The sequence below is a fragment of the Stenella coeruleoalba genome (assembly GCF_951394435.1).
Source record: "Stenella coeruleoalba genome assembly, chromosome: 10".
In the NCBI taxonomy this organism is placed as follows: Eukaryota; Metazoa; Chordata; class Mammalia; order Artiodactyla; family Delphinidae; genus Stenella; species Stenella coeruleoalba.
In genome coordinates this window covers 56,485,831-56,511,100 of record NC_137156.1, presented here as the reverse complement: position 1 = coordinate 56,511,100, position 25,270 = coordinate 56,485,831, and the positions used below count along the sequence as shown (strand labels likewise).

At 38.0% G+C, this 25,270-nt stretch overlaps 1 protein-coding gene across 4 annotated transcripts in view; it reads right to left on the bottom strand.

Moving 5' to 3' along the window:
* The window catches only part of GOLGA4 (golgin A4), a 106,106-nt gene that overhangs the window by 24,342 nt on the left and 56,494 nt on the right, over positions 1-25,270 (bottom strand). For all 4 annotated transcript variants that reach the window (XM_079934742.1, XM_079934743.1, XM_079934744.1 and 1 more), the window contains 6 exons: positions 17,918-18,096; positions 14,206-14,334; positions 11,525-11,680; positions 5,610-9,835; positions 4,935-5,056; positions 4,403-4,533 (listed from right to left, as the gene is read on the bottom strand). In XM_079934742.1, coding sequence (XP_079790868.1) covers positions 4,403-4,533; positions 4,935-5,056; positions 5,610-9,835; positions 11,525-11,680; positions 14,206-14,334; positions 17,918-18,096 — 4,943 coding nt within the window. The remainder of the gene's footprint in view (positions 1-4,402; positions 4,534-4,934; positions 5,057-5,609; positions 9,836-11,524; positions 11,681-14,205; positions 14,335-17,917; positions 18,097-25,270) is intronic.

Below are 25,270 nucleotides of genomic sequence, written 5' to 3'. Positions count from 1 at the left end.
AAGCCAATCTCCCCGAATGAATGCTCCCTTTACCCTACCAGGTGTCACTTCCTTCAAATTTACCAAGTGTCGGGCTTCCCTGGTGGTGCAGTAGTTGAGAGTCCACCTGCCGATGCAGGAAACACGGGTTCGTGCCCCGGTCTGGGAGGATCCCACATGCTGCGGAGCGGCTGGGCACGTGAGCCATGGCCGCTGAGCCTGTGTGTCCGGAGCCTGTGCTCCGCAACGGGAGAGGCCACAACAGCGAGAGGCCCGCGTACCGCAAAAAAAAAAAAAAAATTTTACCAAGTGTCTAGTGTGTGCCAAGCACTTGGCTAGGTCCTCAAGACTAGAGATGAACAGCAAGATCCCTGCCTACAAGATGCTAATAGGCTAGAGGAGAGGACAGACACATTAATACATTCTTACACACATATGTATGTATGACAAAAGTAACATGTAAGTGAAGTAATAAAGTACCAAAGGAAGACAGGTGCAATTAATTCTATTTTAAGGGGTTTCAAAAAAACTAAGTGAAAACAATATGATGCAGAAAAGCATATTCAAAAAGCTAACTCTGGGGTAGGACAGGGAAAAAACAAGAATATATTTCATTTTTGTTTCTGTTTGCATAAGGAAACACAGGAATATTATTACATAAGAAACTAATGGTTACCTGTGGAGGGAGAAGGGGAACGGGGTGTAGAATACAGAGAAAAGTTTGGATGCAATTCTCATGATAGACCATTCTCCAAGTATACCTTTTTTTAATATTATTTTGATCTTTAAACCATGGAATACATTTGATTCAAATGTTTTTTTTCTGAATACAAGATAAATTTAAAACTTTTAAAGAAAACTGCCAAAAGAGATGACAACAGCTGCACTAACTCATGAAGTGTGAGAATGTACTCTTGAAGCACCAGGAAAAGCGTGAGCAGAGGTGAAATACAGCGAAGAAGGAGCTAAAGCTGAGCTCAGCTAGACCACACACTGACCCGGAGGATGGGGTCACCAGGACAAGGGAAGCCACTGCAGGTGTTCAGGGGAAGGGATATGATCCCCTTTTGTTTCCAGATAGACAATAACTCTGACAGGAAGAGACGAATACTTTACGGGGAAAAAAAACAAGAGCAAGGAGACCAGGCAGGAAATTAATACAGTAGGCCAGACCAAATGGAATACGGCAGCCTAGACCATGGCAGAAGCGGTGGAGTTAAGAGGAGAGGAACAGGCAATGGGAGTCAATGAAACACTACAGCTGAGAGTCTGTTACATGTTGGAGAATGTGCTGGAGATCCACAATTAAAGGGAGAAAGGTGACTTCCCTGCCTAGGAAATCAGGGAAGATAAGCAGATTTCATGTCCTAAAAAATGTGTGGATGTGGATGTGTGAGGGGCTGAGGAAGATGGGAGGCGTGAATCTAGGATGACAAAGTTCTCAGTTTCCTCCAAGCAACGGTAAGAATGTGAGCTAAGACCGTGAAAGCAAGAAAATGAAAATGTCTCTGTGCTCCACTGTGCTGTTAACAAATCATGGAATTATTTTAATGGATGAGAAAAATATAGCATTCTACAATGTCATCATTAAGACAAATCATCAATCTGATAACAGCTTTTTCAGAGGGAAAAAAAAGTACTACATAATACATACAAATCCATATAAAACTCCAATTCTGGAAAACTTTAAATTGGAGAATGGTAAGAGAATATGTCTCAGAATCAAAGCAATATGGTGTTTACCTAGAATTGGTAATACCACTTTTAGCAATATATGCTGTTTTAAAAAAAACTCTTCAAGACAGAGTATGTATTTGGATGGGGACTGCCGATTTAATCACTGGCCACCCTGTACTCTGGCTATAAGCACTTGAAATGTGACTAATCCAAACTGAGACAGGCTGCCAACGTGGAAGCACACTGAATCTCAGAGAATTAATACATATATCATTTTTATATTGACTACATCTTGCAATGATAATGTCTTGGATATAACGGGTCAGCTAACATTATTACCAAAATTAAAGTCAGCTGATTCTTTCTTTTTTTTTTTTTTAATGTGAATACCAGAAAATTTTAAATCCCGTTTGTGGCTTGCATTGTATTTCTAATGGGCAGTGCTGGTCTAAGGCGCAGGAAGGGGCCTGGGGAAGAGTCCACCTGAGTCCTCTGGCCCACCCTCCACTTCCTGCCCACTTGCTCTACTTACTCCAAGCCTGAAGCTGGGAGGACCATTTATTTTCTAATAAACAGCAGATCTTCCAGGAGGAATGATACCAGAGATTAACTGCTACCTGTCTCCCTGTTCACTCACCCCTCCACCTACAGAGGCTTGTTGTGACCTTGGAAAGTGTACTGTGTGCTACCTCCACACCCCCATACACACACAATCAGAGACAGAAGTAGTTCACAAAAGGGAACACTACAGCCGTGACACAGTTTATCCCCTGCGAATGAAGCGCCCTGACTTAACTATCCAAGTTCTTTCGTTAGGGAGAAGCCTTTATAAAATATATGAAGCTAATGAAGAATCAGTGCTCTACCACTTGCCATGTGTAGTTTTAGGGAAATCATTTGACTATGCTGAACTCACTCTCCTGCTTCTGCCACACACAAAAAAACACAAAAATAGAAGATGAACCTAAACTAACTGTAATGTATCTTCCAATCCCAACATTCTCTAAGCATTCAAGAAACAACAGTAATTTTTAAAGCTTCACATAATATACCCTAGGTAAGTATAGGAAAATGTGAAATCATTCAAATTTTCTTTCACAGTGAGGTCTAAAGCTCAAAAATTACACGAAGGTAACATTTATATTCATGTATCAGGTAATTTCAGCTTTTTCAAATACATTTACAATAATTGGGACTCCCCTGGTGTTGCAGTGGTTAAGAATCCGCCTGCCAATGCAGGGGACATGGGTTCAAGCCCTGGTCCAGGAAGATCCCACATGCCACGGAGCAACTAAATCCGTGTGCCACAACTACTGAGCCTGTGCTCTAGAGCCTGCACGCCACAACTACTGAAGCCCCCGCACCTAGAACCTGTGCTCTGCCACAAGAGAAGCCACCACAATGAGAAGCCCATGCACTGCAACGAAGAATAGCCCACGCACCGCAATGAAGAGTAGCCCACGCACCGCAACGAAGAGTAGCCCCTGCTCACCGTAACTAGAGGAAGCCTGCACACAGCAACGAAGACCCAGTGCAGCCAAAAATAAATAAAACTTTAAAAAATAAAATAAAATAATTACTACTAGAATCTGTTCCTGGCTCAGATTTCTACTGCTGCCATAGTCAGCTGAGGCATGATTCTCTAATTTATGCATTCCTAATCATCAAATGGTTTTTAGCACATAGTGAAATAAGGCTTGCAGTAACTAAGGAATCTGCTGGGCTTCCCTGGTGGTGCAGTGGTTAAGAATCCACCTGCCAATGCAGGGGACACGGGTTCGAGCACTGGTCCGGGAGGATCCCACATGCCGCGGAGCAACTAAGCCCATGCGCCACAACTACTGAGCCTGAGCTCTAGAGCCCACAAGCCACAACTACTGAAGTCCACATGCCACAACTACTGAAGCCCGAGCACCTAGAGCCCGTGCTCTGCAACAAGAGAAGCCACCGCAATGAGAAGCCTGCACACTGCAATGAAGAGTAGCCCCTGCTCGCCGCAACTAGAGAAACCCTGCGCGCAGCAACGAAGGCCCAACTCAGCCAAAAATAAATAAATAAATATATTTAAAAAAAAAAAAAAGAATCTGCAATCCAGCAAAGAATAATTTACACTGCTTTACATTCAAAAATGTTCTGCAGTCCAAATACTCACTAGCATTCATGGCTTATTTTCATACACAAAAATGACAATACTAATCCACCACTAGAAGAATAAGTACACTGAATTTAGCCTCCAAACTACATATAAAAGATTTGGCTGATGTATTCTTTTTTTTTTTTCTATCTTTTTTTTCTCCCTTGAGAGCAACAAAACCTATGCAAATTGGGTAGGGATTAAATACAGTTAACTGGGCCTCCTGGAAAGTTCCCAGCTAAAGCTCATACATACACTACCTGTCCCAAGCACAAGCTCTCAGTTCTTAGTCTGGTGCTCTCACAATTTGGTCTGAATCTGGGAGAAAGACATAGAAGAGAATCCATTCTTCCCCTTACTAACTCACTGTTGCTTCAAGTGGCCTATATGCCTGGTTAGCAGAAACTGATCAGAAAATTACAATCCTAGCAGAAATCAATTAGACTCCTTATAAATCTGCAAACAGTAGAGAAATACTAATTTGAATAATATTGACTCCCCCCCCCAAAAAAACCTTCTACACTATAAAAAACAGGAAATCTGACAGCCTATCTTCTTTACCACTACCATGAAATCTATTACAGTTAATTTTCAAGAGAGAAAATAAGGTACATCAAGGATTTCTTCATATCTTTTGGCTGTTCTTTTTAGATCATCTTCTTTCTCTACAATTTTTTTATATAATTGATTTGTCTCCTCTTGATGGCTTTCCAAAAGTTCAGCCTCCACTTCCTGGGCTTTATCTAATAAATGAAAAATGGACACATACAAGAAAACATATTAGGTAAGAATTAGTATCTGTACCCCAATTTATGTAAGAACCCTTGTTCCAAATTAAATTTGATTAAAATCAATTGATCAAATTGACCAAATGTACCCTTCTCACGGAGCAGAAGTGTCTTCGTTAGGTAATTAATCAGGTAATGCTTTCAGGTTCTTCCACCTGCTCCTCCCCTCTGACAGGCAAGCCACTTTCAGGCAGCACAGTTTCCCATCAGAGAACTTTCTTGGGCAAGAATCATTTTTTTCTCCAGTTTATAATTACTTTAAGCACTTAGCACAGTGTGAAAAGAATAAACTTAAATTATAAATAGTCTCTGCTGATTCTGATTTGTTTTTTAATTGAATTTAAAAGTTTACTTACCAATGGTCTCTTTTATGGTCAGTTCCAGCTCCTGTTCCTTTTGTGCCAGCTGTGTATGAAACTCCCTCACCAGCTGTTTTAGTGTGGAATTGTGCTTCAACTCAAGATCTTCCTGCTCCTGTCTGAGTACCAAAAATATGAAGAGCTAACTGCTGTCATACAACAAACAAGCTGTAAAGAGTTACCTGGTCTTCACGACAGTGTATATAGTATGACCTCAGCAATATCAACCATTTTTAAGGGAGTGTGCATCCGCATGCATGTGCGTGTGCGTGTGCGTCTCCAGGCACAGAAAACTTCTGGAAGGGTAAGTAAACTATGATTAACTCTAGGGAATGGTCCTGATGATTTGAGAATTTTTACTTTCGACTTAAAATTCTTCACCATACACATCTATATAATAAAAATAAAAATATGATTTTAAAAATAATTACTGGGATATGTACCTAATAACCATGATCTCATAGGCAAGAAAAGGGTTTTTTCCCCTTAAACTGACATGGAATAACACTGCCTCTTGCCTTAAATTGTTTTTAGTTCTCTTCGGTATTTAACTTATTATATTTATGTTCGATACTAACAAATTTAGGTTGTGAAACTTAACTGTATTAGACACAAAAAAGAGATTTCATTAAAGAGGATTGCCTTAAAATATTCATACTGAAAAAAACTTACTTGATTTTCTCTTCCATTTCTTGTTCATACTCTTTCTTTATGATATCCAGTTCTTGCTGATGTTCCTTCCGCAACATTCGAAGATCTTTCTGCAGTTTAACCACCTCCTGGCTCAGCTTCTGCTTCTCCTGCTCCGTCCCTGCCAATTTAAACTCCAGGTCATTGTGCTCAGCCTCTGTGTTACTAAGCAAGCTGGGTTGGACCACATGAGATTTGGACTTTTCTTCAGCACTTTCTTCCAAAACTTCCATGGGTTTACTTTTTCCATCCATCTGTTGTTGTAGAGCCTGTAATCTTTCAAGTTTTGAGGTCAGTGCTTCAATTTCAACTCTATGTCCTTCCCTCTCTCTCAATAAGCAGGAATCCAGCTCTTTTATCTTTTGCTCCAAGATCTGACAGGTCAAATCCTTCTCCTGGAGGGCTTTCTGGACACCATCAACCACATTCTCCAAGTTCTGCTTTGCCCCTATGTTATTTTTACCTCCCTCTTCTTCCACATGATGGGATACTAACAAGGAGTATTTGGTTTTTTCTTCAAGTTCTTCTTGAAGATGCTTTATCATCACTTGATCCTCGTGTTGCTTTGCTTCAGCCTGTTCTATCTTTATTAAGAGCTCCTGGTATTTGCACTGCATTTCAGAATGAGAAGAAATTGTGCCTTCTTTTTCCTGCTCTAGCCTCTGCAATAGCTTTTCCTTTTCAATTAAATTTCTTTGTAAAACACGGATTTTTTCTTCACATGCCTTCTGCACACAGTCTTGGGATTCTGCTGCTTCTTGCTCAGTACATGTTGCCTCATTTTCTGCCGATCTGGGTGCAACTGATGTTTCTGATTGTGGTGAACTTCCCACCGACTTAAGTTTTTCTTCCAAGACATGAATTTCTTTCTCTCTTTCCTGCAATTTTGTATTTAGTTCACTCAGATGGCTTTCTCTGTCTCTTCTATACTGCTGTTCTTTCTCTTCCATTTGAGATAACAACTGCTTCTTGATGGCAGCAATTTTTTGTTCAGCTTTTTTCTTCAGTTCCCCTAATTTTGCAGCACTTTCTAACTCAAGTCTATCTTCCAATGCCTTTAACTCCTCTTCTTTGCTTTTCACAATTGAATTCACATGTTCCAATGCTTTCTTCGTAGATTCAAGTTCAGATTTCATGGAAGATGCTTGCTTTTCAAGGCTTAAGACTTTTTCTTCAGCCTCTTTAACCCTGTTGTCCTTTTCTTCTCCTAACTCTTGAATGTGTTGAAGTTTCTGAATCATTTCTTTCCGTTCGATATCCTTTTGTTGATTGTAATTTTTAAGAACTTCATTTAAGGACTCAATTTCAATTGTTTTCTGAGTAACATGCTCCTCTAATTCCACAATTCTTGCTGTTTGAGTTTTTAACTCAGTCTGTAAATTACGTTCCTTTTTCTCCATCTTGCTCTTCTTATCTTCCACTTCTCCCTTTAAATATTCAAATCTCTTCTTTTGCTGATCAAGGTCCTCCTTCAATAAAGTTATCTGCTCATCCTTTTCACTGGTTTCCTTTGTTTTTAACTCAAGCTGCATCTGCAATTCTTTACTAGTATTTTGATATTGTGTAAATCTTGACTGTGCTTTCTTCTTCCACTCTGAGAATTTGTTGGCCTGTTCAAGAGCAGAAGTTTTCTCCTTACTCAAAGTTTCAACTTTCAAAGATAAATCTCGCACCTGATCCAGCAATTCCTGTTGCGCTTCATCATGTTGCTTACTTAGTGATGAAATGGCCGCTTCGTTTTCAGTTAGGCTGATGCTGTTCTGAAGTTGAGCACTCATATCAGTTAGCTGTTTACTAAGACTACTGATCTCAGCTTTTTTTTCTTTAAGCTCTTCTTTCATCGAAGTGACAGCGTTGATGTTTTCTGATAACTCCTTCTTCAACTGAGTGATGCAAGACTCCTTTTCTGAGGCAGCCTGTTGCTGATTTCCTCCTTCCTTCTGTAAGGCTTCTTTTTCTGTCACAAGACCTTCAATATCGGCCTTCATGCTCTTAATCTGACTTTCTTTTTCTTCCAACTGATGTGCAGCATGTTGTAAAGAACTATTTAGTGTGTACTGCTCTGCTGTTAGCTGTCTCAGTTGTGCTTCTAATTCAGAAACTTTGCAAGTTTTACTTAGTAGTGCCTCCTTAACTTTAGTTGTGTGGTGTTGACAATGGGAGACCCTAGAGAGAACGGCATTAATTTTACTGCTACTAATGTTGATGAGCTCACTTGTTTTAGCTTGTAATAAGGCTTCCGCTTTCTTGGAGTAAATGTCCAGCTGAACTGCTAGCTCTTCGGACAGTTTTTTGAATTCTAAGCTTTTGTCTTCTAGGCTTTTCTTATTTCTGTCATGTGAAGATTTCAAACTCTGGAATTCTTCATCTGTGGTTTTCAGCTTCTCAGTCAACTCAGAGACCTTAAGCTTATCTTTTTCTGCCAGCATCTTCAGTTCAACTACATGCTCTTGAAGAAAAGTATTTTCCTTCTGAGAGTGATTCAGGTCAACCTCCAGCTTTTCAAGTTCAGCTTTCAGTTTAGCTTCATTCTGTGAGGCAGAAACCATGTGAGCAGCCTTCTGGTTTAACTGTTCCTGTAATTCCTTCAACACTGTATCCTGCTTAGCACCCTCTTCCTTCAGCCATGCCATTTCCTTGTTCATCTCTTCTTTTTCACACCCAAATATGAGGATCTTTTGCTTCAGTTCTGCTACCTCTTGTTCTTTTTCCTGTAACTGGATTTCATGTTTTTCCTGAAGTTCTTCAGCTCGCTGGTTAAGTTTCTGCTCCCAGACTGCTATGACATCATTGAGTTCTCTCCTGTGCACCTCAGTAAGACTTTCTATTTGCTCCTTTTGGTTTGTCTCCAATCTTGACACTGCATCATTGATTCCAGCTGAGTTAGCCTGTGCCATTTCCAAAATTCTGGCATTGAACTGTTTTTCTTTCTGACTGAGCTCCAGAGCAGTATTTTCGAGCTCTTTCTTAAGTTTGGCTTCCTGATCCAACAGTTTCTTCTTTAACGTTTCTTGCATCTCCTTTGCTTTCTGCTTAATTTTTTCTATCTTTTTCTCTTGACTTTTAAATTTGGTTTCATACTCCTCTTGCAAAACATGAATACTGTCCTCCTTGGCTGATAATTTCTGTTTGAGTATTTCAATTTCTTTGCTCTGTCCTTCTCTCATTTGTAAAATTACATTTTCCTTTTCCATTAAGAGTTGCTTTGTCTGTTCCTGCTCTATATTATCTTGAAGTTGGGACTCATAGTGTTGGGTTAAAGATTTTACTTTTTCTTCCATTTCACTATTCTGTTTTTCAAGTTGCTGCATTAAGTCCTGTACCTTGATTTTGTGAGCATCTAACTCAGCACAAACATCTTTCTTTTGAGTGACAACTTCAGCTACCTGTTTGGTAAGAAGAATTCTTTCTGTTTCCGAATCCAACAACTTCTGCTGCAACTGGGCCAACTGCTCCTCATATGTTTCTACCTGCTCATGCAAGGTGCTCTGCAGTGACTGAAAGAGCTCCAGCTTAGCAGACGCCTGCTGGAGTTCCCCTTCAGACCTTTTAACATCTGCCTCTAAATTCTCCACATGAGCCTGATGCTCTTTTAAATGCTTGTCCTTTTCTTTCAGAAGAAGCCCAAGTTGGTTAATTTCATCTTTTAATGCCTTCTCAGTTCTCTGGATAGACATCTCTTGTTCTTTAATGATGCTGTCAACGTGTTGCTGGTGATGACTTTTCTGTTCATCCAGCTTGGCCTCTAATTCCCGCTTCACTCTATCTGCTTGATCCTTTAGTACAGAAAGTTCTTCTTCTAGCTTGTCACGGGCTTTTAATACTTCTGACAGTTCAGACGATAGTGATTCCAATTCTGTTTGCTTCACATCAAGCTTTTCTAAAGTCTTTTCATTCATCTCTTCTATGTGGGCCTGAAAGAGAACCTCTCTGTCATTCAACAGTGTTACTTTTTCTTGTTCATACTTTTCTCTAAGTTTTTCCATTTCAGTCTGATGCTGCTGCTTTAAGACTTGGAGTTTTTCAGTCCAAAGGTTATCCTGCTGGTGCTGCAGACTTTCCAATTCTGTCTTGTGTTTTTCAACCATGACTGTAATTTCTTTATTGTGCTTATTTTTTTCAGCTTCCAAATGAACAGTTAAATCTTCTGACTGATTTTTATTCTCTTGCAAGCGTTTTTCCAAAGAACTTTCTAATTCAAGAATTCTCTGTTAATGAAAACAGATGTCTTTTTATTAAAGTACATTTGTTAGCAATGATATATATGACACGATGTCTACACCTACTTAAAGATTAAAATTTAGATAAACAACTTTACATATCTTACCAAACTCTAGAAAGGACAAAGAATCTGTGCTCAATTCCTAAACGAACCATATAATAAAGAAAAGATTCTATTTTTTACACAACTCAAAATTCCAGATTCTTTCTACCTATTTGGGTAACTATTTCAACTACCTGTTTTTTCAAGAATATTCTGAATGGATAGTGAAAAAGAAATCAATCATAACATAGATAATAGTAACTGCTGGTAGAAAGATGAGTATTTTTTTCTGTTTTGTTAAAAGGCCTGTAATAGTATTCTATTACTTTCATAACTTAATTCTGGAAGAAAAATAACGTATCTGGCTCTTACCCCAAAAATTGTTACTTAGAAGACATTTTTCAAAAAGAAGGAACTTACACAAATTTTACCAAAGTAATTTACAAAAAGTAATAGTAAAATGATTATCTCATGAAAATATCAACCTTGACTGAAAGGAAAAGAGCTAAGGAATGTCAAGGCATTGTAAGGAATGTAAGGCAGAGCCAAGGAATGTCAAAGCTGGAAAGGTCTTAAGAAATTACCAAATATCAATCTCTTCAGGTGACAGGTAAGGAAATTAAGGTATAATTAATTCACAAAGCTAGTAAGTGAAAGATCTAGGCCTCCCGAGTACCCATTCCTCTCTACCATGCCACCTTACAGAAATGTTGGAAGTGGGAAAATAAAATACAGTTTAGAAATAGGGGTAAGAGGGCTTCCCTGGTGGCGCAGTAGTTGAGAGTCCACCTTCCGATGCAGGGGACACGGGTTCGTGCCCCGGTCCGGGAAGATCCCACGTGCCGCGGAGCGGCTGGGCCTGTGAGCCATGGCCGCTGAGCCTGCGCGTCCGGAGCCTGTGCTCCACAGCGGGAGAGGCCGCAGCGGTGAAAGGTCCATGTACCACAAAAAAAAAACAAAAAAACAAATCCCTTATAGAAATTGGGGTAAGAAGTGTGACTGTGTCACTGTCTAAATCAGAGCAAAAAGGCTAAAAAGTCTAAATAACATCAGTCAGTTTATTCAAAATAGGTCGAACATTTCATATACTGTTCAGGGGAAGGACAGAGGGATTTTAAAATGTGCACACGGAGATATATATACTAACATGCTCACCATAGGACTATTTATAATATGGGAAAATTGGGGAAAAGTTAAATGTCAAAGGAGAGCAATGGGGTAACTAAACTGTGATATAAACAGAGAATGAATTATGTCCAGGGCGTGGCACGAGATGAAGCTGAACAGGCAGGAAGGTGTCAGGGCAAGTGCTGCGTACAAAATGAGGCCACTTCCTAAAGATGAAAGGTGAGTAAGCAGTGGAGCTAAGATGCTGCACAGCCTGAGGGCAAAGAATCAGAGCGAGTGGCTGACAGAAATACAGCCAGCTAAAGGCAGGTCAGGAGCACCATGTAGCAGACATCAAAACCACTCCCATGAACAGCTCTTACTACCTAATAATGAATGGAGTGCATGTATATGTAAATCTAAAACAAAAGCTTCTCTACAACCTTATATTGACTGCAGAGATAACAACAGTTTTCCTATACAAGCAGTTCCACAGCTGTGGAACCTGAAGAGTATTTAAACTTACAGTTCTGTAAGTCTCTGCTTCTTGCTGAAGGTTCCAAAGTTTGTTTTCGCTCTCTGTGAGGATTGCCTTCTTCTGCAGCTCTAACTCTTCCAAGGCCAAAGATTCTTGCTCTTCTTTTTCTTGAGTGATCTTCAAATATTCAGACTGACTTTTTTCCTGTGCCAAAAACAGTAACACCACCTTAGACCCACGTAGATCTTCAGCATTCCCAAAGCACTGCCACAGGAATCATTCATTTCATTTGATCCTCACACCAGCCCTGCGAGGTAGGCAGTATCATTACCTCTCTTCCCACACCCTGGTCTGCAGAAATAAGGCACTGTGGCTTTTTCCGTGTGATCTGGCCAATCTTTGCCACAATCACTATTGATATGAAAAATTTTGTTCCAGTAACCCCTACTACGTCTGCTATTTTTTCACTACTTAAAATGTTTTGCAAAATATCACTGAATGTGCAGGGTCACACAATTGTTACTACCTCTTCTCTGCATGCCAGTTTGGTATTTCAACTCTAGCCTGAGAAATTTATATGATTTATGAGAAATACCTCACTATAATAGGGAACCCCATACAGAAAAGCAAATCAAAATTAGAAGATTACATGTGAATATATGGATTAGATCAAGGAAATACTTATAAAAGCCTATGTATGTCTTCAGATGGTCTGGCCCTGAAAAGCTTCTTCTTTGACTGTCCTTAGTATATATCAGCATTCATATTAATACTGTTTACTGTTCTGAAAAGAGAAGCTCCAGAGAGCACTTTTGACATTTAGTGACTTTGGACTCCAATTAAGTATACTTCTCTATACCTATTGCTTAGGGTTCATGTGGCCAACAGTAATATTTTCAGTCCATTTCACTCTGGTGAAGCATATTGCCTTAAGTAAAGATTTTGTACCATATTATAAGTAGATTGATAAGAAAATATTAGTTTCTATAACATCAATTTAAAAACATCACTTAAAAATGTTATATTGTTTAATGTAAACTATATGTTAAATGCATCTCTATCTATGTCCATAAATATAAAAGAAGAAATTTTAATAGTCTGAAGAATTTTGATTCTCAACTCCAAGCTAACTCCTCTGAGAAACTAGGTAGGAAGGGGAGTGGAAAGGGGTGAGAGCATGTGCACATACGTGTTTTACGTGTGTCTGTGTCCTGTGCTCGCCAGTGGGAATATGTCTGAATATATCAGTTCCCGAACACAGTATTAACAAGGCCAATGTTCAAGGCTCAGTGCCCCCAATTACTCCAGCATGAAAACCCACAACAGGTCTTTATGACTTGAATTTTTAGCATCATTCCCAGCTTCATTTAGGTCCTTAATGTCTCGCTTTGTTCCTTTATTTCCTTGTCCCTATTTTAAATGTATGCTATCGTGTTATAGTTTTTAAGTACTCTTGTAAACAATTTTAAATCCTTTTTGGACCAACAAAAAATACAAATATGTACCCGTACAGGTGTACATTTCACAACCACGGACTAAACCACTAACCTCAGCCAACAGCACTGTCAAACCATGTGCCTGTTGGCCCCACAGAGATTAGAGAACTCCCTGACTCAGTTCAAGGATCACAGCTGCTGGAAATCCTCAGAGCCCCAGTTCCAGCTGAGAGTGAAAAACAAAATGTGTAAAAGAAAGGAGATTAAAGGGTCTTCCCTGGTGGTCCAGTAGTAAAGAATCTGCCTTCCAATGCAGGGGACTCAGGTTCGATCCCTAGTAGGGGAATTAAGATCCCACATGCTGGGGGCAACTAAGGCCGCATGCCACAACTACTGAGCCCGCGCGCTACAACGAGAGAGCTCGTGTGCCGCCAACTACACAGCCCACAAGCGTTGGAGCCCACGCGCCAAAACCAGAGAGAGAAAACCCGCACGGCACAACTAGAGAGAAGGCCGCATGTCTCAACAAAGATCCTGTGTGCCACAACTAAGACATGATGCAGCCAAAAAAAAAAAAAAAGGAGATTAAAATTATAAAAACTATTTCTCATCCTTTCATACTAAAAGTATTTTTTAATTATACATATTATCTCATGGATAATAGCTTCATATAAAAACAGTAAACTACATTTTCAGCATTAATACTTCACAGTTCAAGAGAAAAAATTTTTTGCTTTAAACTTCCAAATTATACTACTCCAACAAATCTTTCTATCTTTGCTTTTCTGGTTATTGTTTTAGTTAGTTCAGTCAGTTTTCTCATTTTACTTTATCTTTTTAAACATCATATGGATTGAAAATTACTGAAATTATTCTACTTAAAATGAAAACTACTTGGTCATTTTCATTTTGTCTTCTTTAAAATGCATTCAGGCAAACTCTCTGAACCTTAAGCTCTGATACATTCAGTCTGGTGAGTTTTTAGACATTCTTCCTAAGTTACGCAGTCGCTGCTTCAGTTACCCTATGTTCCCCTTTACTTCTCCCTAATCACAGCCTACAGCCAGGGTGAGAGGAATGATAACAAACTGATTAATGAAAGCTTGTTAGATGAGAAAATTTAATTTTCAGATAATACTAAATTAACAAGCTCTGACAGCCTCATTCCTGCCTACGGCCAACCCTCTCTGCATACTCAAATGTTAAGGCTGCCAATAGCGTGACCTCAAGCTGGGAGGCAGGGGTGAGGGGCTGACAACTTTATAATGTGGCCAAAACAAAATAGGTACTTACAAGAGCTACTTTCATTTGCTCCTGAAATTCCCTTTCTTGGGTCTGAAACTTCTTAGTCAGTTCCTGCTCTTTGCTGGCCAGCTCCTCTTCATGAAGCTTCTGTAATTTTGCAATTTGTTCTGAGGATTTCTGAAACGCAACCAAATAGTTAAAGTGAGACACCCAGAATAAAATATGTTAACTCTACAACTAAATAATACTTCATTATAATCAAGTTAATAGCTTCTTAAGAGGAAAAATTGGAACATATTTCCCACATAAATCAAAAGTCACCAAACTCTTGAGAGTTAAAAGAAAAACCAATAAAGTGTTGCTCCTCATTTAAGACAAAGAGAGCTGCAGCTGCAATGGTCAGTTCCTATGGGGTTGAAGCTCCAATTCCACATCATACAAAGATGTTCCCCACCAATCAGGATAGGGAAGCACAGTAGGAGGAATAAGGATGCTCTCAGAAAGGGCACTCCACCATGGTCAAGGTGTTGTGGCTACACCCATCTATTTATGCCTAGCTTTCCAGGCATGTACTACTACTTATTAAAAAGTATTGGGCTGGGCTTCCCTGGTGGCACAATGGTTGGAAGTCCGCCTGCCGATGCAGGGGACGCAGGTTCGTGCCCCGATCCGGGAGGATCCCGCATGCTGCGAAGCGGCTGGGCCCGTAAGCCATGGTCACTGAGCCTGCGCTCCGCAACGGGAGAGGCCGCAGCGGTGAGAGGCCCACGTACCACAAAAAAAAAAAAAAAAAAAAAAAAAAAGTATTGGGCTTCCCTGGTGGCGCAGTGGTTGAGAATCTGCCTGCTAATGCAGGGGACACGGGTTTGAGCCCTGGTCTGGGAAGATCCCACATGCCGCAGAGCAACTAGGCCCGTGAGCCACAACTACTGAGCCTGCGCGTCTGGAGCCTGTGCTCCACAACAAGAGAGGCCGCGATAGTGAGAGGCCTGCGTACCACGACGAAGAGTGGCCCCCGCTTGCCACAACTAGAGAAAGCCCTTGCACAGAAACAAAGACCCAACACAGCCATAAATAAATTAATTTATTTATTTAAAAAAAAGTATTGACCTTGTTCTTTCTTGAATAGGAGGACTCAATCTTATAAAAATGTCAAATCACCCGAAATAAATTCAAAAATTTAATATAATCAAATAAAACAAAATGAGGGAAGGCCCACTGGACAAAATAAACATGCAAGAATAGCTGATCTCTTCTGAAAAATAAGAATAACAAGGAGAGGCTACCAAATAGTAGAACATTATAAAACTAAAACATATTATAAAACTGGTATTAGTGTAATACCAGCACATAGTCAGACAAAGCAGTGGAACAGCACAGAGAATCCAGAAGGCCCATACGTAGCACTACAATAATTTACTATGTAATAAAGGTAGTATGGCATGTCAGAAGGGAAAACATGGGCTATTAAAGAAATGATTTGAAGGCTACTGGGTAGTCATTTGGAAAAAATTTAAGTTGGATCCCTACCTCACTCCTCACACTAAATAAATTTCAGTTGGATCAAAGATTTAACCATAAAAAATGAAAACATAAAAGTGTTAGATGAGAGCGCTCCCCTGGTGGCGCAGTGGTTAAGAATCCGCCTGCCAATGCAGGGGACACGGATTCGAGCCCTGGTCTGGGAAGATCCCACATGCCGCGGAGCAACTAAGCCCGTGTACCACAACTACTGACCCTGTGCTCTAGAGCTGTGAGCCACAAGTACAGAAGCCTGCACACCTAGAGCCCATGCTCTGCAACAAGAGAAGCCACCATAGTGAGAGGCCTGTGCACCACAACGAAGAGTAGCCCCCGCTCACCTCAACTGGAGAAAAGCCCGTGCACAGCAATGAAGACCCAACACAGCCAAACACAAATAAAATAAAATAAATAAATTAAAAAAAAAAAAAAAAACTTGGTGTGATGGAAGGCAAAGTTATCAGGTCTGGGGATGGAGAAATGGGAAGATGTTGGTCAAAGGATACAAAAGAAAAAAAAAAGTGTTAGATGAGAAAAATAAAAAAAAATTTTTCATCTCAACTGAGAATGTGTTTTTAAAGCAGAACAAAATCCAGATAGCATTTAAGGAAAAGAAAACTTTCTGCATGGCCAAAAAAAAACCCAAAACAAAAGCAAACCATAAACAAAGACAACAAATAACAAACTGAAAAAAGTATTTGGATAAACGCACCTTATATCCAATGGCTAATTCTTACTATAGGTAAAAAGCTTCTACAAATCAGAAAAAGACCAACAGCCCAAGAGGAAAATGAATCAAGGATCTGATCGGGCGACTCAAAAAGGAAAACTATAAATTCCTGTAAACATACAAAAACATGTTTGTCATACTGGTAAGAGACATGCATATTAAAACTACAGGACTTCCCTGGTGGCGCAGTGGTTAAGAATCCGCCTTCCAATGCAGGGGACATGGGTTCGAGCCCTGGTCCGGGAAGATTCCACATGCCGCGGAGCAACTAAGCCCATGCGCCACAACTATTGAGCCTGCTCTCTAGAGCCCGTGAGCCACAACTACTGAGCCCACGTGCTACAACTGCTGAAGCCCAAGTGCCTAGAGCCCATGCTCCACAACAAGAGAAGCCACTGAAGTGAGAAGCCCACGCGCACCGCAATGAAGAGTAGCCCCTGCTCAACACAACTTGAGAAAAGCCCACGCGCAGCAATGAAGACCCAGTGCAGCCAAAAATAAATAAATAAATAAATTTATTTTAAAAAAAAAACTGCAGTGATGTCATTATTTTAACTTAGCTTGGAAAGATAAAAACATTCAGGTAATACCATCTTTGTGAGGGGGGGAACATATTCTAATACATTGCTCATGAGTATAAACTGTCCTCCACTGAGCTTGTAGCAACTATCCAATAATTATAAATACACGTAATTTTTTCCTAGATTCCACTTCTAGGAATCTATTCTAAAGAAACACAGATGTGAGCAAATACGATAAGGATATTCACAATTTCCAACAGTAAAAACTGAAAGCCTAAATATCCATCAGCAGAAGACTGATTAAATTATGAGCTATTCATACAATGAAGTCCTGAGCAGTCTTTAAAACAAATGGGGCATCATTATCAACTCAATAATAAAGAACAACCTCCATGACAGATTATTAAGTGGAAAAGCAAAATACAGATCAGTAAAAATAACATGCCATCTTTTGTGTTTAAAAAATAAATAAATAAAGAGACTCCCGCGGTGGTCCAGTGGTTAAGAATCCACCTTCCAATGCAGGGGATGTGGGTTTCATCCCTGGACAGGGAACTAAGATCCCATATGCCGCGGGGCAACTAAGCTCACGTGCCGCGACTACTGAGCCTGCGCGCTCGCGCACCACAACTAGAGAAAAGTCTGCGCACCACGACAGAAGATCCCACACGCCACAATGAAGATCCCATGTGCTGCAAGTAAGACCCAATGTAGCCAAATAAATAACTTAGTTAATTAATTAAAGAGAGGATTAGAAAACATAAGAGAGAAATTATATGCAGAGACTATCTCTGGGAAGTATAGCCAAAAAGGTACACATTCATTTCTCTATCAAAGTGCTTTTTTCCTATAATCTAAACATCACGAAATGATCAAGGTCTCAAACAAAATACAAATTAACTCTTCTTTACTATCAAAGATGTAGGAAGAGCCTAAGACTTAAGTTTCAGCACTGCCGTAGCCCATTTCAATCCAGAATTATTCTTACTTTCATTACATGAACAACCTCCTGTTTCACGTGGCCTAATTCTTGTTGAAGTCTGTTACGCTCCTCCTCACTTGTTTTTTCAATGGCTTTTATTTGCTCCTCCATTTCTGCTTTCATTTTTCTCCGTGCTTCTTCTGTTTTTTGGGCTGTACTCAAGGCTTTTTCAAGTTCCTCAAAAGCTATAATGAAAACAGCAGAAAACAAGTATCTCAAGAAATACTATCATTGAGCTAAAGTGTTTTACATTCAATTTATGGAAACTAAGAGCAGCAGTAGCAGAAGAGGTTAAAAAACTCATCACTGTTTTAAGCCAAGAGATATTTGAGTAGTTAAAAGCCACAGAAATGTCCAGTCACTGAAAGCAATTTGTCATTGAGTTCTGGATTCAGATCTTAAGATTGCTTATATGAACTTAAGCTCAGAAGTTAGAAAAAATATTAGAAAAAATATTAAATTACTAAAGATTGCCCACTCTCCCCACAAGTGTCCTTATGGATAGCAAATTCAAAGAAATGAAGACTTGTACCTACTTCTGTAGTATATAATTCCAATTGCTTTTTTGTTTGTGATGCAGTTCTTATCTAATTATCTAATTATTATCAATTATCTAATAATTATCTAATTATTATCAATAATTAGGTAATACTATTATATACTCACTAGGACATTTTTAAGAATGAAAAAATTATTCTTTGACTAATCTTATTTTTAAAAACCTCTTAACCATATGATAACAGCAGGGTTTTTTTTTAATATTTACTGTCTGAATCACATATTTAAACAATGTATTTTGATATGAAACCTACTACTGTGTAAGTTTCGAATTAGTGTAGTTAACTAGAAAGAAATCTTTACCTGATTCAACGTGTATAAAAAGGCACTACCAGCAGGGAGTTCTTGGGTGAAATAAGTAAGAATTCAGGCCCTTAATAAACAATCATCTAGGCTAGAGTAGTAAGATCTTTAAGGACAGCTCATCTAGTATCAAACAAAGTCATATATGATGGGTGCAAGAGCTGGGTAACTTTACACCAAAATATATATGTGTGTGTGTTTATGTATATTTGTATGTATATGCATGTGTGTGTATATATGTTTGTGTGCACTGCACATGTGTGCAAACATACACTTTCCCTCTCTCTCCCCTTCTTTCTCTCTCTACTGACAGAACAGCAGCCTGTGAAAATCCTACGGCTATTATCATCCTAGACTATTTCCTTTAGTCCTCACAGACTAGAAGACACCAGACTTCCCTTTACCAAAGAGACGAACTATAAATAAAACATCAATTTTCAAGATGGGTTTTAATCCTTTTAAGAAACATATATCCAGAGGTGACAGTTCATTGACATGTGTAGTATTTTCACTCCCAGTGGTATAAGAAATGTGGAACTTCAACCTATGATATCTCATTTAAAAGCCCCTTTATTAACCACAATTTGACTTAACAGACAGTGGTTTGGGCAAAGGAATTGCATACCTGAAGCAAACACGTATTCTAAAGCATTTTCTTAATGATGAACTGTAGTAGGTACAGAAAAAGGCAAGAGAAAGGCTGAATTCTGGTAACAACCAAGAAACACAACTTATTTTGCTCACTACATTAAAAAGCGAAACAAAACAAAACAAAAACACTTCTCTGGCAACCATGTTTTTGATATTAAAAAAATCTACCCAATTTATTCATTTTATATGCACAAAGTATAAAACTATAGTTCAAATAAGGTCTAAATTTCAAAGGCATATTAATTAGCTGAAATTATTTTTAAAGATTCCTACTCCAACTTTATTGATATTTGCCTGCAAACACCAAGATGATAATCCTTAGACATAAATATGTTGGTAAATAAAGTATTTAAAGGGAAATGCTCTTTGTTTTAGTTAGATATTCTTTTCCTATAAATTCTGGTGTTGAGCATTAAGAAGCTCCTCTTGGTAGGAATAAGAAATTAGTTTCCTAATGGAGTAAACTGATCAATTACAGGAAAGAAATTCTGTAGCAGAGTGCTTACTGCTTAGTTTGAGCTGAAGGTTTAAATCTGGGAAAGAAAAACATGGAAAAATGGAATGATGATATTTTAAAATGCTTATTAGATGTCATCACAATCTTTTCCTTACTGCTAATATTTGGCATGTAAGATTGCACTTACATTAGCACTTCTAAGCACTTCACAGAAATATCTTAAATCAGGCTCTAGAGAACCTGAAAATAGTTTTGATATTCTTCCAGCAAGACAGTTTTAAATGAAAAACTTTTGTCAATTAAGCAAAATGAAACAAAACTGTACACAGTCAATACCAAGTGAATTTTCATTGTTTTCTTTAAATTCCAGAATCCGATATAGTATAAAAATAGATGTAGTGCTCTCACTTTCTCAAATAACAAAAAAATCTATGCCACAAAGTTCCTATTTGGATATAATTTTCCAATAGTTAACTTTTCTAACCATACTCAGTAAATTTTAGTATATTCTCCTATATTATATTCTAATTTTAGTGTTTAATCCTCCAAAATAGCTTTCCTAAGTCACTTGATTATCCATCATATAATGATTAAGGTAGGACAGATCTGGTTCCAAAGTTCTTTTCATCTAAATTTAATCCTTTCTTCCTACCTTCTGCCACCTTGTCAGAGAACCATATAATTTTATACCTAAAAAGACACCTTTGAGATGTCCTCATTCAAATGTAACAACTGAGTCATCCAACTTTGCCTTCAGATGATAAATCAACTTAAATAGGATTTAAGGAACAATCCTTACCTTGCATTATTTTTTAAAACCAAGAATGCTGACATTGATCAAGCTCAGCTGAGCAATAATATACCTTACTAAACCAGAATTTCTGAACCAATCAATTACTGATGGCTTCTAACTCTCAACAAAATGCAGCATGTTATTATACCTCTGACAGACATACAAAAACTCACTGCTTTCCACCTCCATCTTGCTTTATGAAAATGTTAAGTCCCCCCAAAATAAAATAAAATTTTAAAGAGGCAATAAAACACATTTCTATATCCACATACAGGAAACTTATTTCAAACCCACTCTACACTCTACCACAAATGAAGCCACTTCTTTACAGGAAGTCTGCATCCAACCAGTCCCATTTCAATGTTGATGGAGGATATACTGAGAGCTTACTTACTAACCAGAAACATCTCACCTTCTGATCTTGCAACCACCAGACATAGTAAAGTGGTGTCCTTAGCCTATAATATTCTCAAGTGAATTCCCCACTCTTTCCAAAATGAAACTATGCTAGGATTTTAATGTTGAGTACTAAAGAAGTATGTTCTGAATGTCTACATAATTTGTCTTCCAATTACCAACACAGGATAAGTGAGTGGGGAGAAAGAAAGCGTGCATCAGCCCCAGCTGACAAGTCTTCTGCCAACATGCAAGAGTGCACAGAGAAACCATGGTCACAGCACACACCAACAGGAAGGCTAAGCACGAACTGCCGCCAAATGTTGCAAGAACACGTTGTGTTCTTCCAAAGCAAAATTCAATGTATCTCAGGCAATTTTTGCTTTAAAAAAAAAAAAACAACTTTGAAAATATTTCTAGAAAAAATTGAATGTACCTTAAGAATGGTCCTCTATCAGTTAAGAAAAAACACAGGGCAGACCTTTTATTGCTGGCTCATCACTTTCCCCTTCAGATGAGGTTTACTCACATCCATGGGAATTATGAAAATGGACAAATGCCCACTATATGAGTTACATGAGAAAGGTTGGCAATCTACAGCTCAATAATCCAACCATTCATTCATCATATATTTATTAGATGTTTGACATCTGCCAAGCATATGTTAGGCATTGGGTGATATAAAGAAAATATTTCACAAAAAGACAGTTGAAGTAATAATGCAGGCGGGGTGCGGGGGTGAGGTGTATAAAAGAACTAATCCTCAGGCTAAGCTAGGAAGAATTTGCTTTTGCCACTTCACTGTCTTTCCCCCTCCTCATCCTCGATGTCCTAACCAATCATAATAAATAACAAATGCCGGAATTCTGAGATTCTAGGCAGCCTTACTGTTTTGTTGCACTGTCCCAGGGGACACTTTACTGTAAAAATAACAAGACCCACTCTACTCCCCCTGCAGGGAAGAAGCAAAGAGGCAGAAATGTGGAAAGGCTGCCACCTCTAGATTAACTAAGAAGCTGATTAATAACATCAAGAATGAATAAGTAAGCCAGTGCTTATTTCTTTATCCCAGCAAAAAAGCTGCTAAAATGCATGTGATATAAAACCAAAAAAACACAACTAGTACTATGAAATGAATGAAATGCAAATTAACAGAAAAAAACAACACAAAGATTTATCAGAATTCCCATCCAATCAAGTGTCTTTTGTGAATAAAAGCAAAAGTCTAGAGCAGCAGTTTTCAAAGTGTGGTCCACAAATCCTAGGGTCATGAGACCCTTTCTGTGACCCTATCACAACAGATTGAATGTAGAAACAGGCATGAAAATACAGCTATCTCCTATTAAGCCAAACAATAAGATAAGCAAAAATGTAAAGCAATGCCATTCTTCACACTAAATTGTGTTTTGGGAAATAGGGGTAATTTTCACAAAAGTATTCAATACTTACATGTAATAGGTTTATAATTGTTATTTTAAAATGAACTTTTAAAAAATTTCTTAGTTTTAATTTCTAATATAATAAATATCAATCCATATAACCCACACAAACAAATACTCTTTGGAAACCTCAGTAAGCTTTAAGAGTGTAAGGAGATCCCTGTGATTAAAAAGTTTGAAAACCACTGGTCTAGAGTTTACATAAATGAAAATAAAATAATGCTACCACCTAGTGGCATAAACCAGATATTGCAATACTTGGGGCCTTCAGAAATTTAATAGTTGGGGCCTTCAGAAATTAAATATCGCATGTGCAATGGAAATCTACTTTTCAAGCCACTTCCCAAAATACATAACAGGATTCACTCTAAGGATTAACTATGCTTTGACCTTTAAAATTTTTACAGATCTATCCAAATTTCATGCACTCCTTACATTAACCATGCAAATTTACTATCAAATACTTTGAAAACATCAGGATGATCTTGAAAAATATTAGGCTAAAGCTAAGTAAATTTAATTAAATGGAAAATATGATTCTGTAGCAAAGAAATGTGTTCCTCTAGTTGCTGGTGCTTTCCAGTAACAGTGACATTGCCAGGGATATAAGTAAGTACAGGCTGATAATGACTTTCTAAAGGTATGTATGTACAGCTACTATTGTAGAAATGTATCAAGCACCTACAAATACACGACTATGAAATAAAAAACTTACATTAAATTAAAATCTAATTCCATTTAAAATAATGAAATTTTCCATCAGGTGTTCATTCAGTGCCAAAATGTGTACATACTACTCACCTAACATGGCATACTTAAATTCAACTTTAATTCATACTCTTTTGCCTGAGAAACATGGAATTTTCTTTGTAAAGCTTATTCAAAGTACCCATGATAAGAAAAAACAGCCCTTACCCCAGTCCTGTTCATACAAGGCTTGGGAAAGGCACCATGATTCACTTATTGGCATGTGTGGATGCACAAAAATAAGATGTTTTGTGAGACTTAAGACTCCAAGAAAACTCTGTTACATAAATTATCAACAACTAATAAAGCACTTAAATACACATGTGATTTTTGTGTGTTATACAAATATGCATAAATCTTATACATTATTTAAAAATAAACTCTATCTTAAAGGGTCCTTCAAATAAATGTTCCACTGAATGTCTTTGGTATATCAGGTTTATACTATACAAATGAAAAAGAAACTTATTTCCTGCACAAACACAACATGACAATAAAAAAGCAAAGAATGTTGTGAGTTACTCTACATTTTAAAACGCAGACAATCATAAAACACAGAACTTCAGCAAAGACAGGGTACATGAAATGGAAACAGGTTTTACAAAAGTCAGTGCGCTCTGGAAACTTTCCTAATCTGAGCAGAATATTTTATTCATTTTGCACAGTTGTAGGCAAGAACATTTTAAGGACGGGGTGTTAATACTATGATATGGGTTCTTTTTTGTAATGGCTATATTTAAATCTCTTAAAGGTAATTAACAAAAAAGACTAAAAGTCTATGGGGAAGACTTTATCCAGAGAAAAAATTCAAGGATGGAATAAGCTGTATTACAAAGTTGTTACAGTATTATTCAGAATAGTGAAAGTAGAAAATAATCTAGGTGCTGATCAATAGGGAGATGGTTAATGATGTACATGCATTCTGACAAAGCCATTAAAATGTTAGTACTTTAGCAACATGTAAAACTACTCCTAATATAATGCTAAATAAAGAAAAAGGAGCATACAAAATTATATGGACAATTATGATTACAATCGTATAAAATAAGGATTGAGAAAAAACTGGAAGTGTATTGAAACAACAGCAACGTGCTTTCATTTTCTCTATTTTCCAATTTTTGGGTAATACACTACATTAATGATTAGCCAGCTACTCTACCTCCTATCCTAGGTAAAACATACACACACATGCACACAAAGAATACCCAAGATCTAGCGTGAACTTTAGCAGCATTAACATTCTGCACCGGTGCTGCATTGAAGAGGTAATATTCTAGACAATTAGTAATAGTACCTAGTACCTAAAAAAGTACCATCACATACTTAAGCTGAATCACCAGAATTCTCCAAATTTAAAATCTGGTTACTTGAAGATATGACCATCTGTTTTTAAGTAACACCTAGAAAGGAATACTATCAACAGTTGTAGTAAAATGGTTGTAACAAATATATTTATTTTTGGTTTTCTTTATTCACGGAAATAATTTTAACAAAAGTGCTATAGTATTGTACTTCAGAAAACATGCCTACCAGTTCCACTGTAGAGCAGAATAAGTACTACAAGCTGATACAGCATCAAGTAGGCAGGTTACCATATTCCCATAGTCTTGGTATTTTATGATAGTATTATTCTTTTTAAAATCAGAGACACTCAGATTTCCTTTGTCCTCCAACATATGAGAATCATCACAGTTTGTCTAGAAAAACTATGAGAAGCAGTGCAATAGACTGTTTTCTAAGAAAAGTAGTGAGGAATGTATTTGAGCCACATTTTGATCTCCAGAATAAGTGAGCCCCCAAAAGTAGCCATTTGTCTACTAATATCCACATGTCAAGAACTGCTAAATATATGAGTTAAATTTTTTACAATCAAAAATGCATTAGGAGAGTTCAGATCCTTTGATAATTATTTTATGTAGACACATTTACTTCTAAAAACCTTAACAACCACAAACTTTAATGTTAGTGTTTCCTCCAGCTCTTATGTGTTTTTTAGCCTTTGAATTTTAAATCTA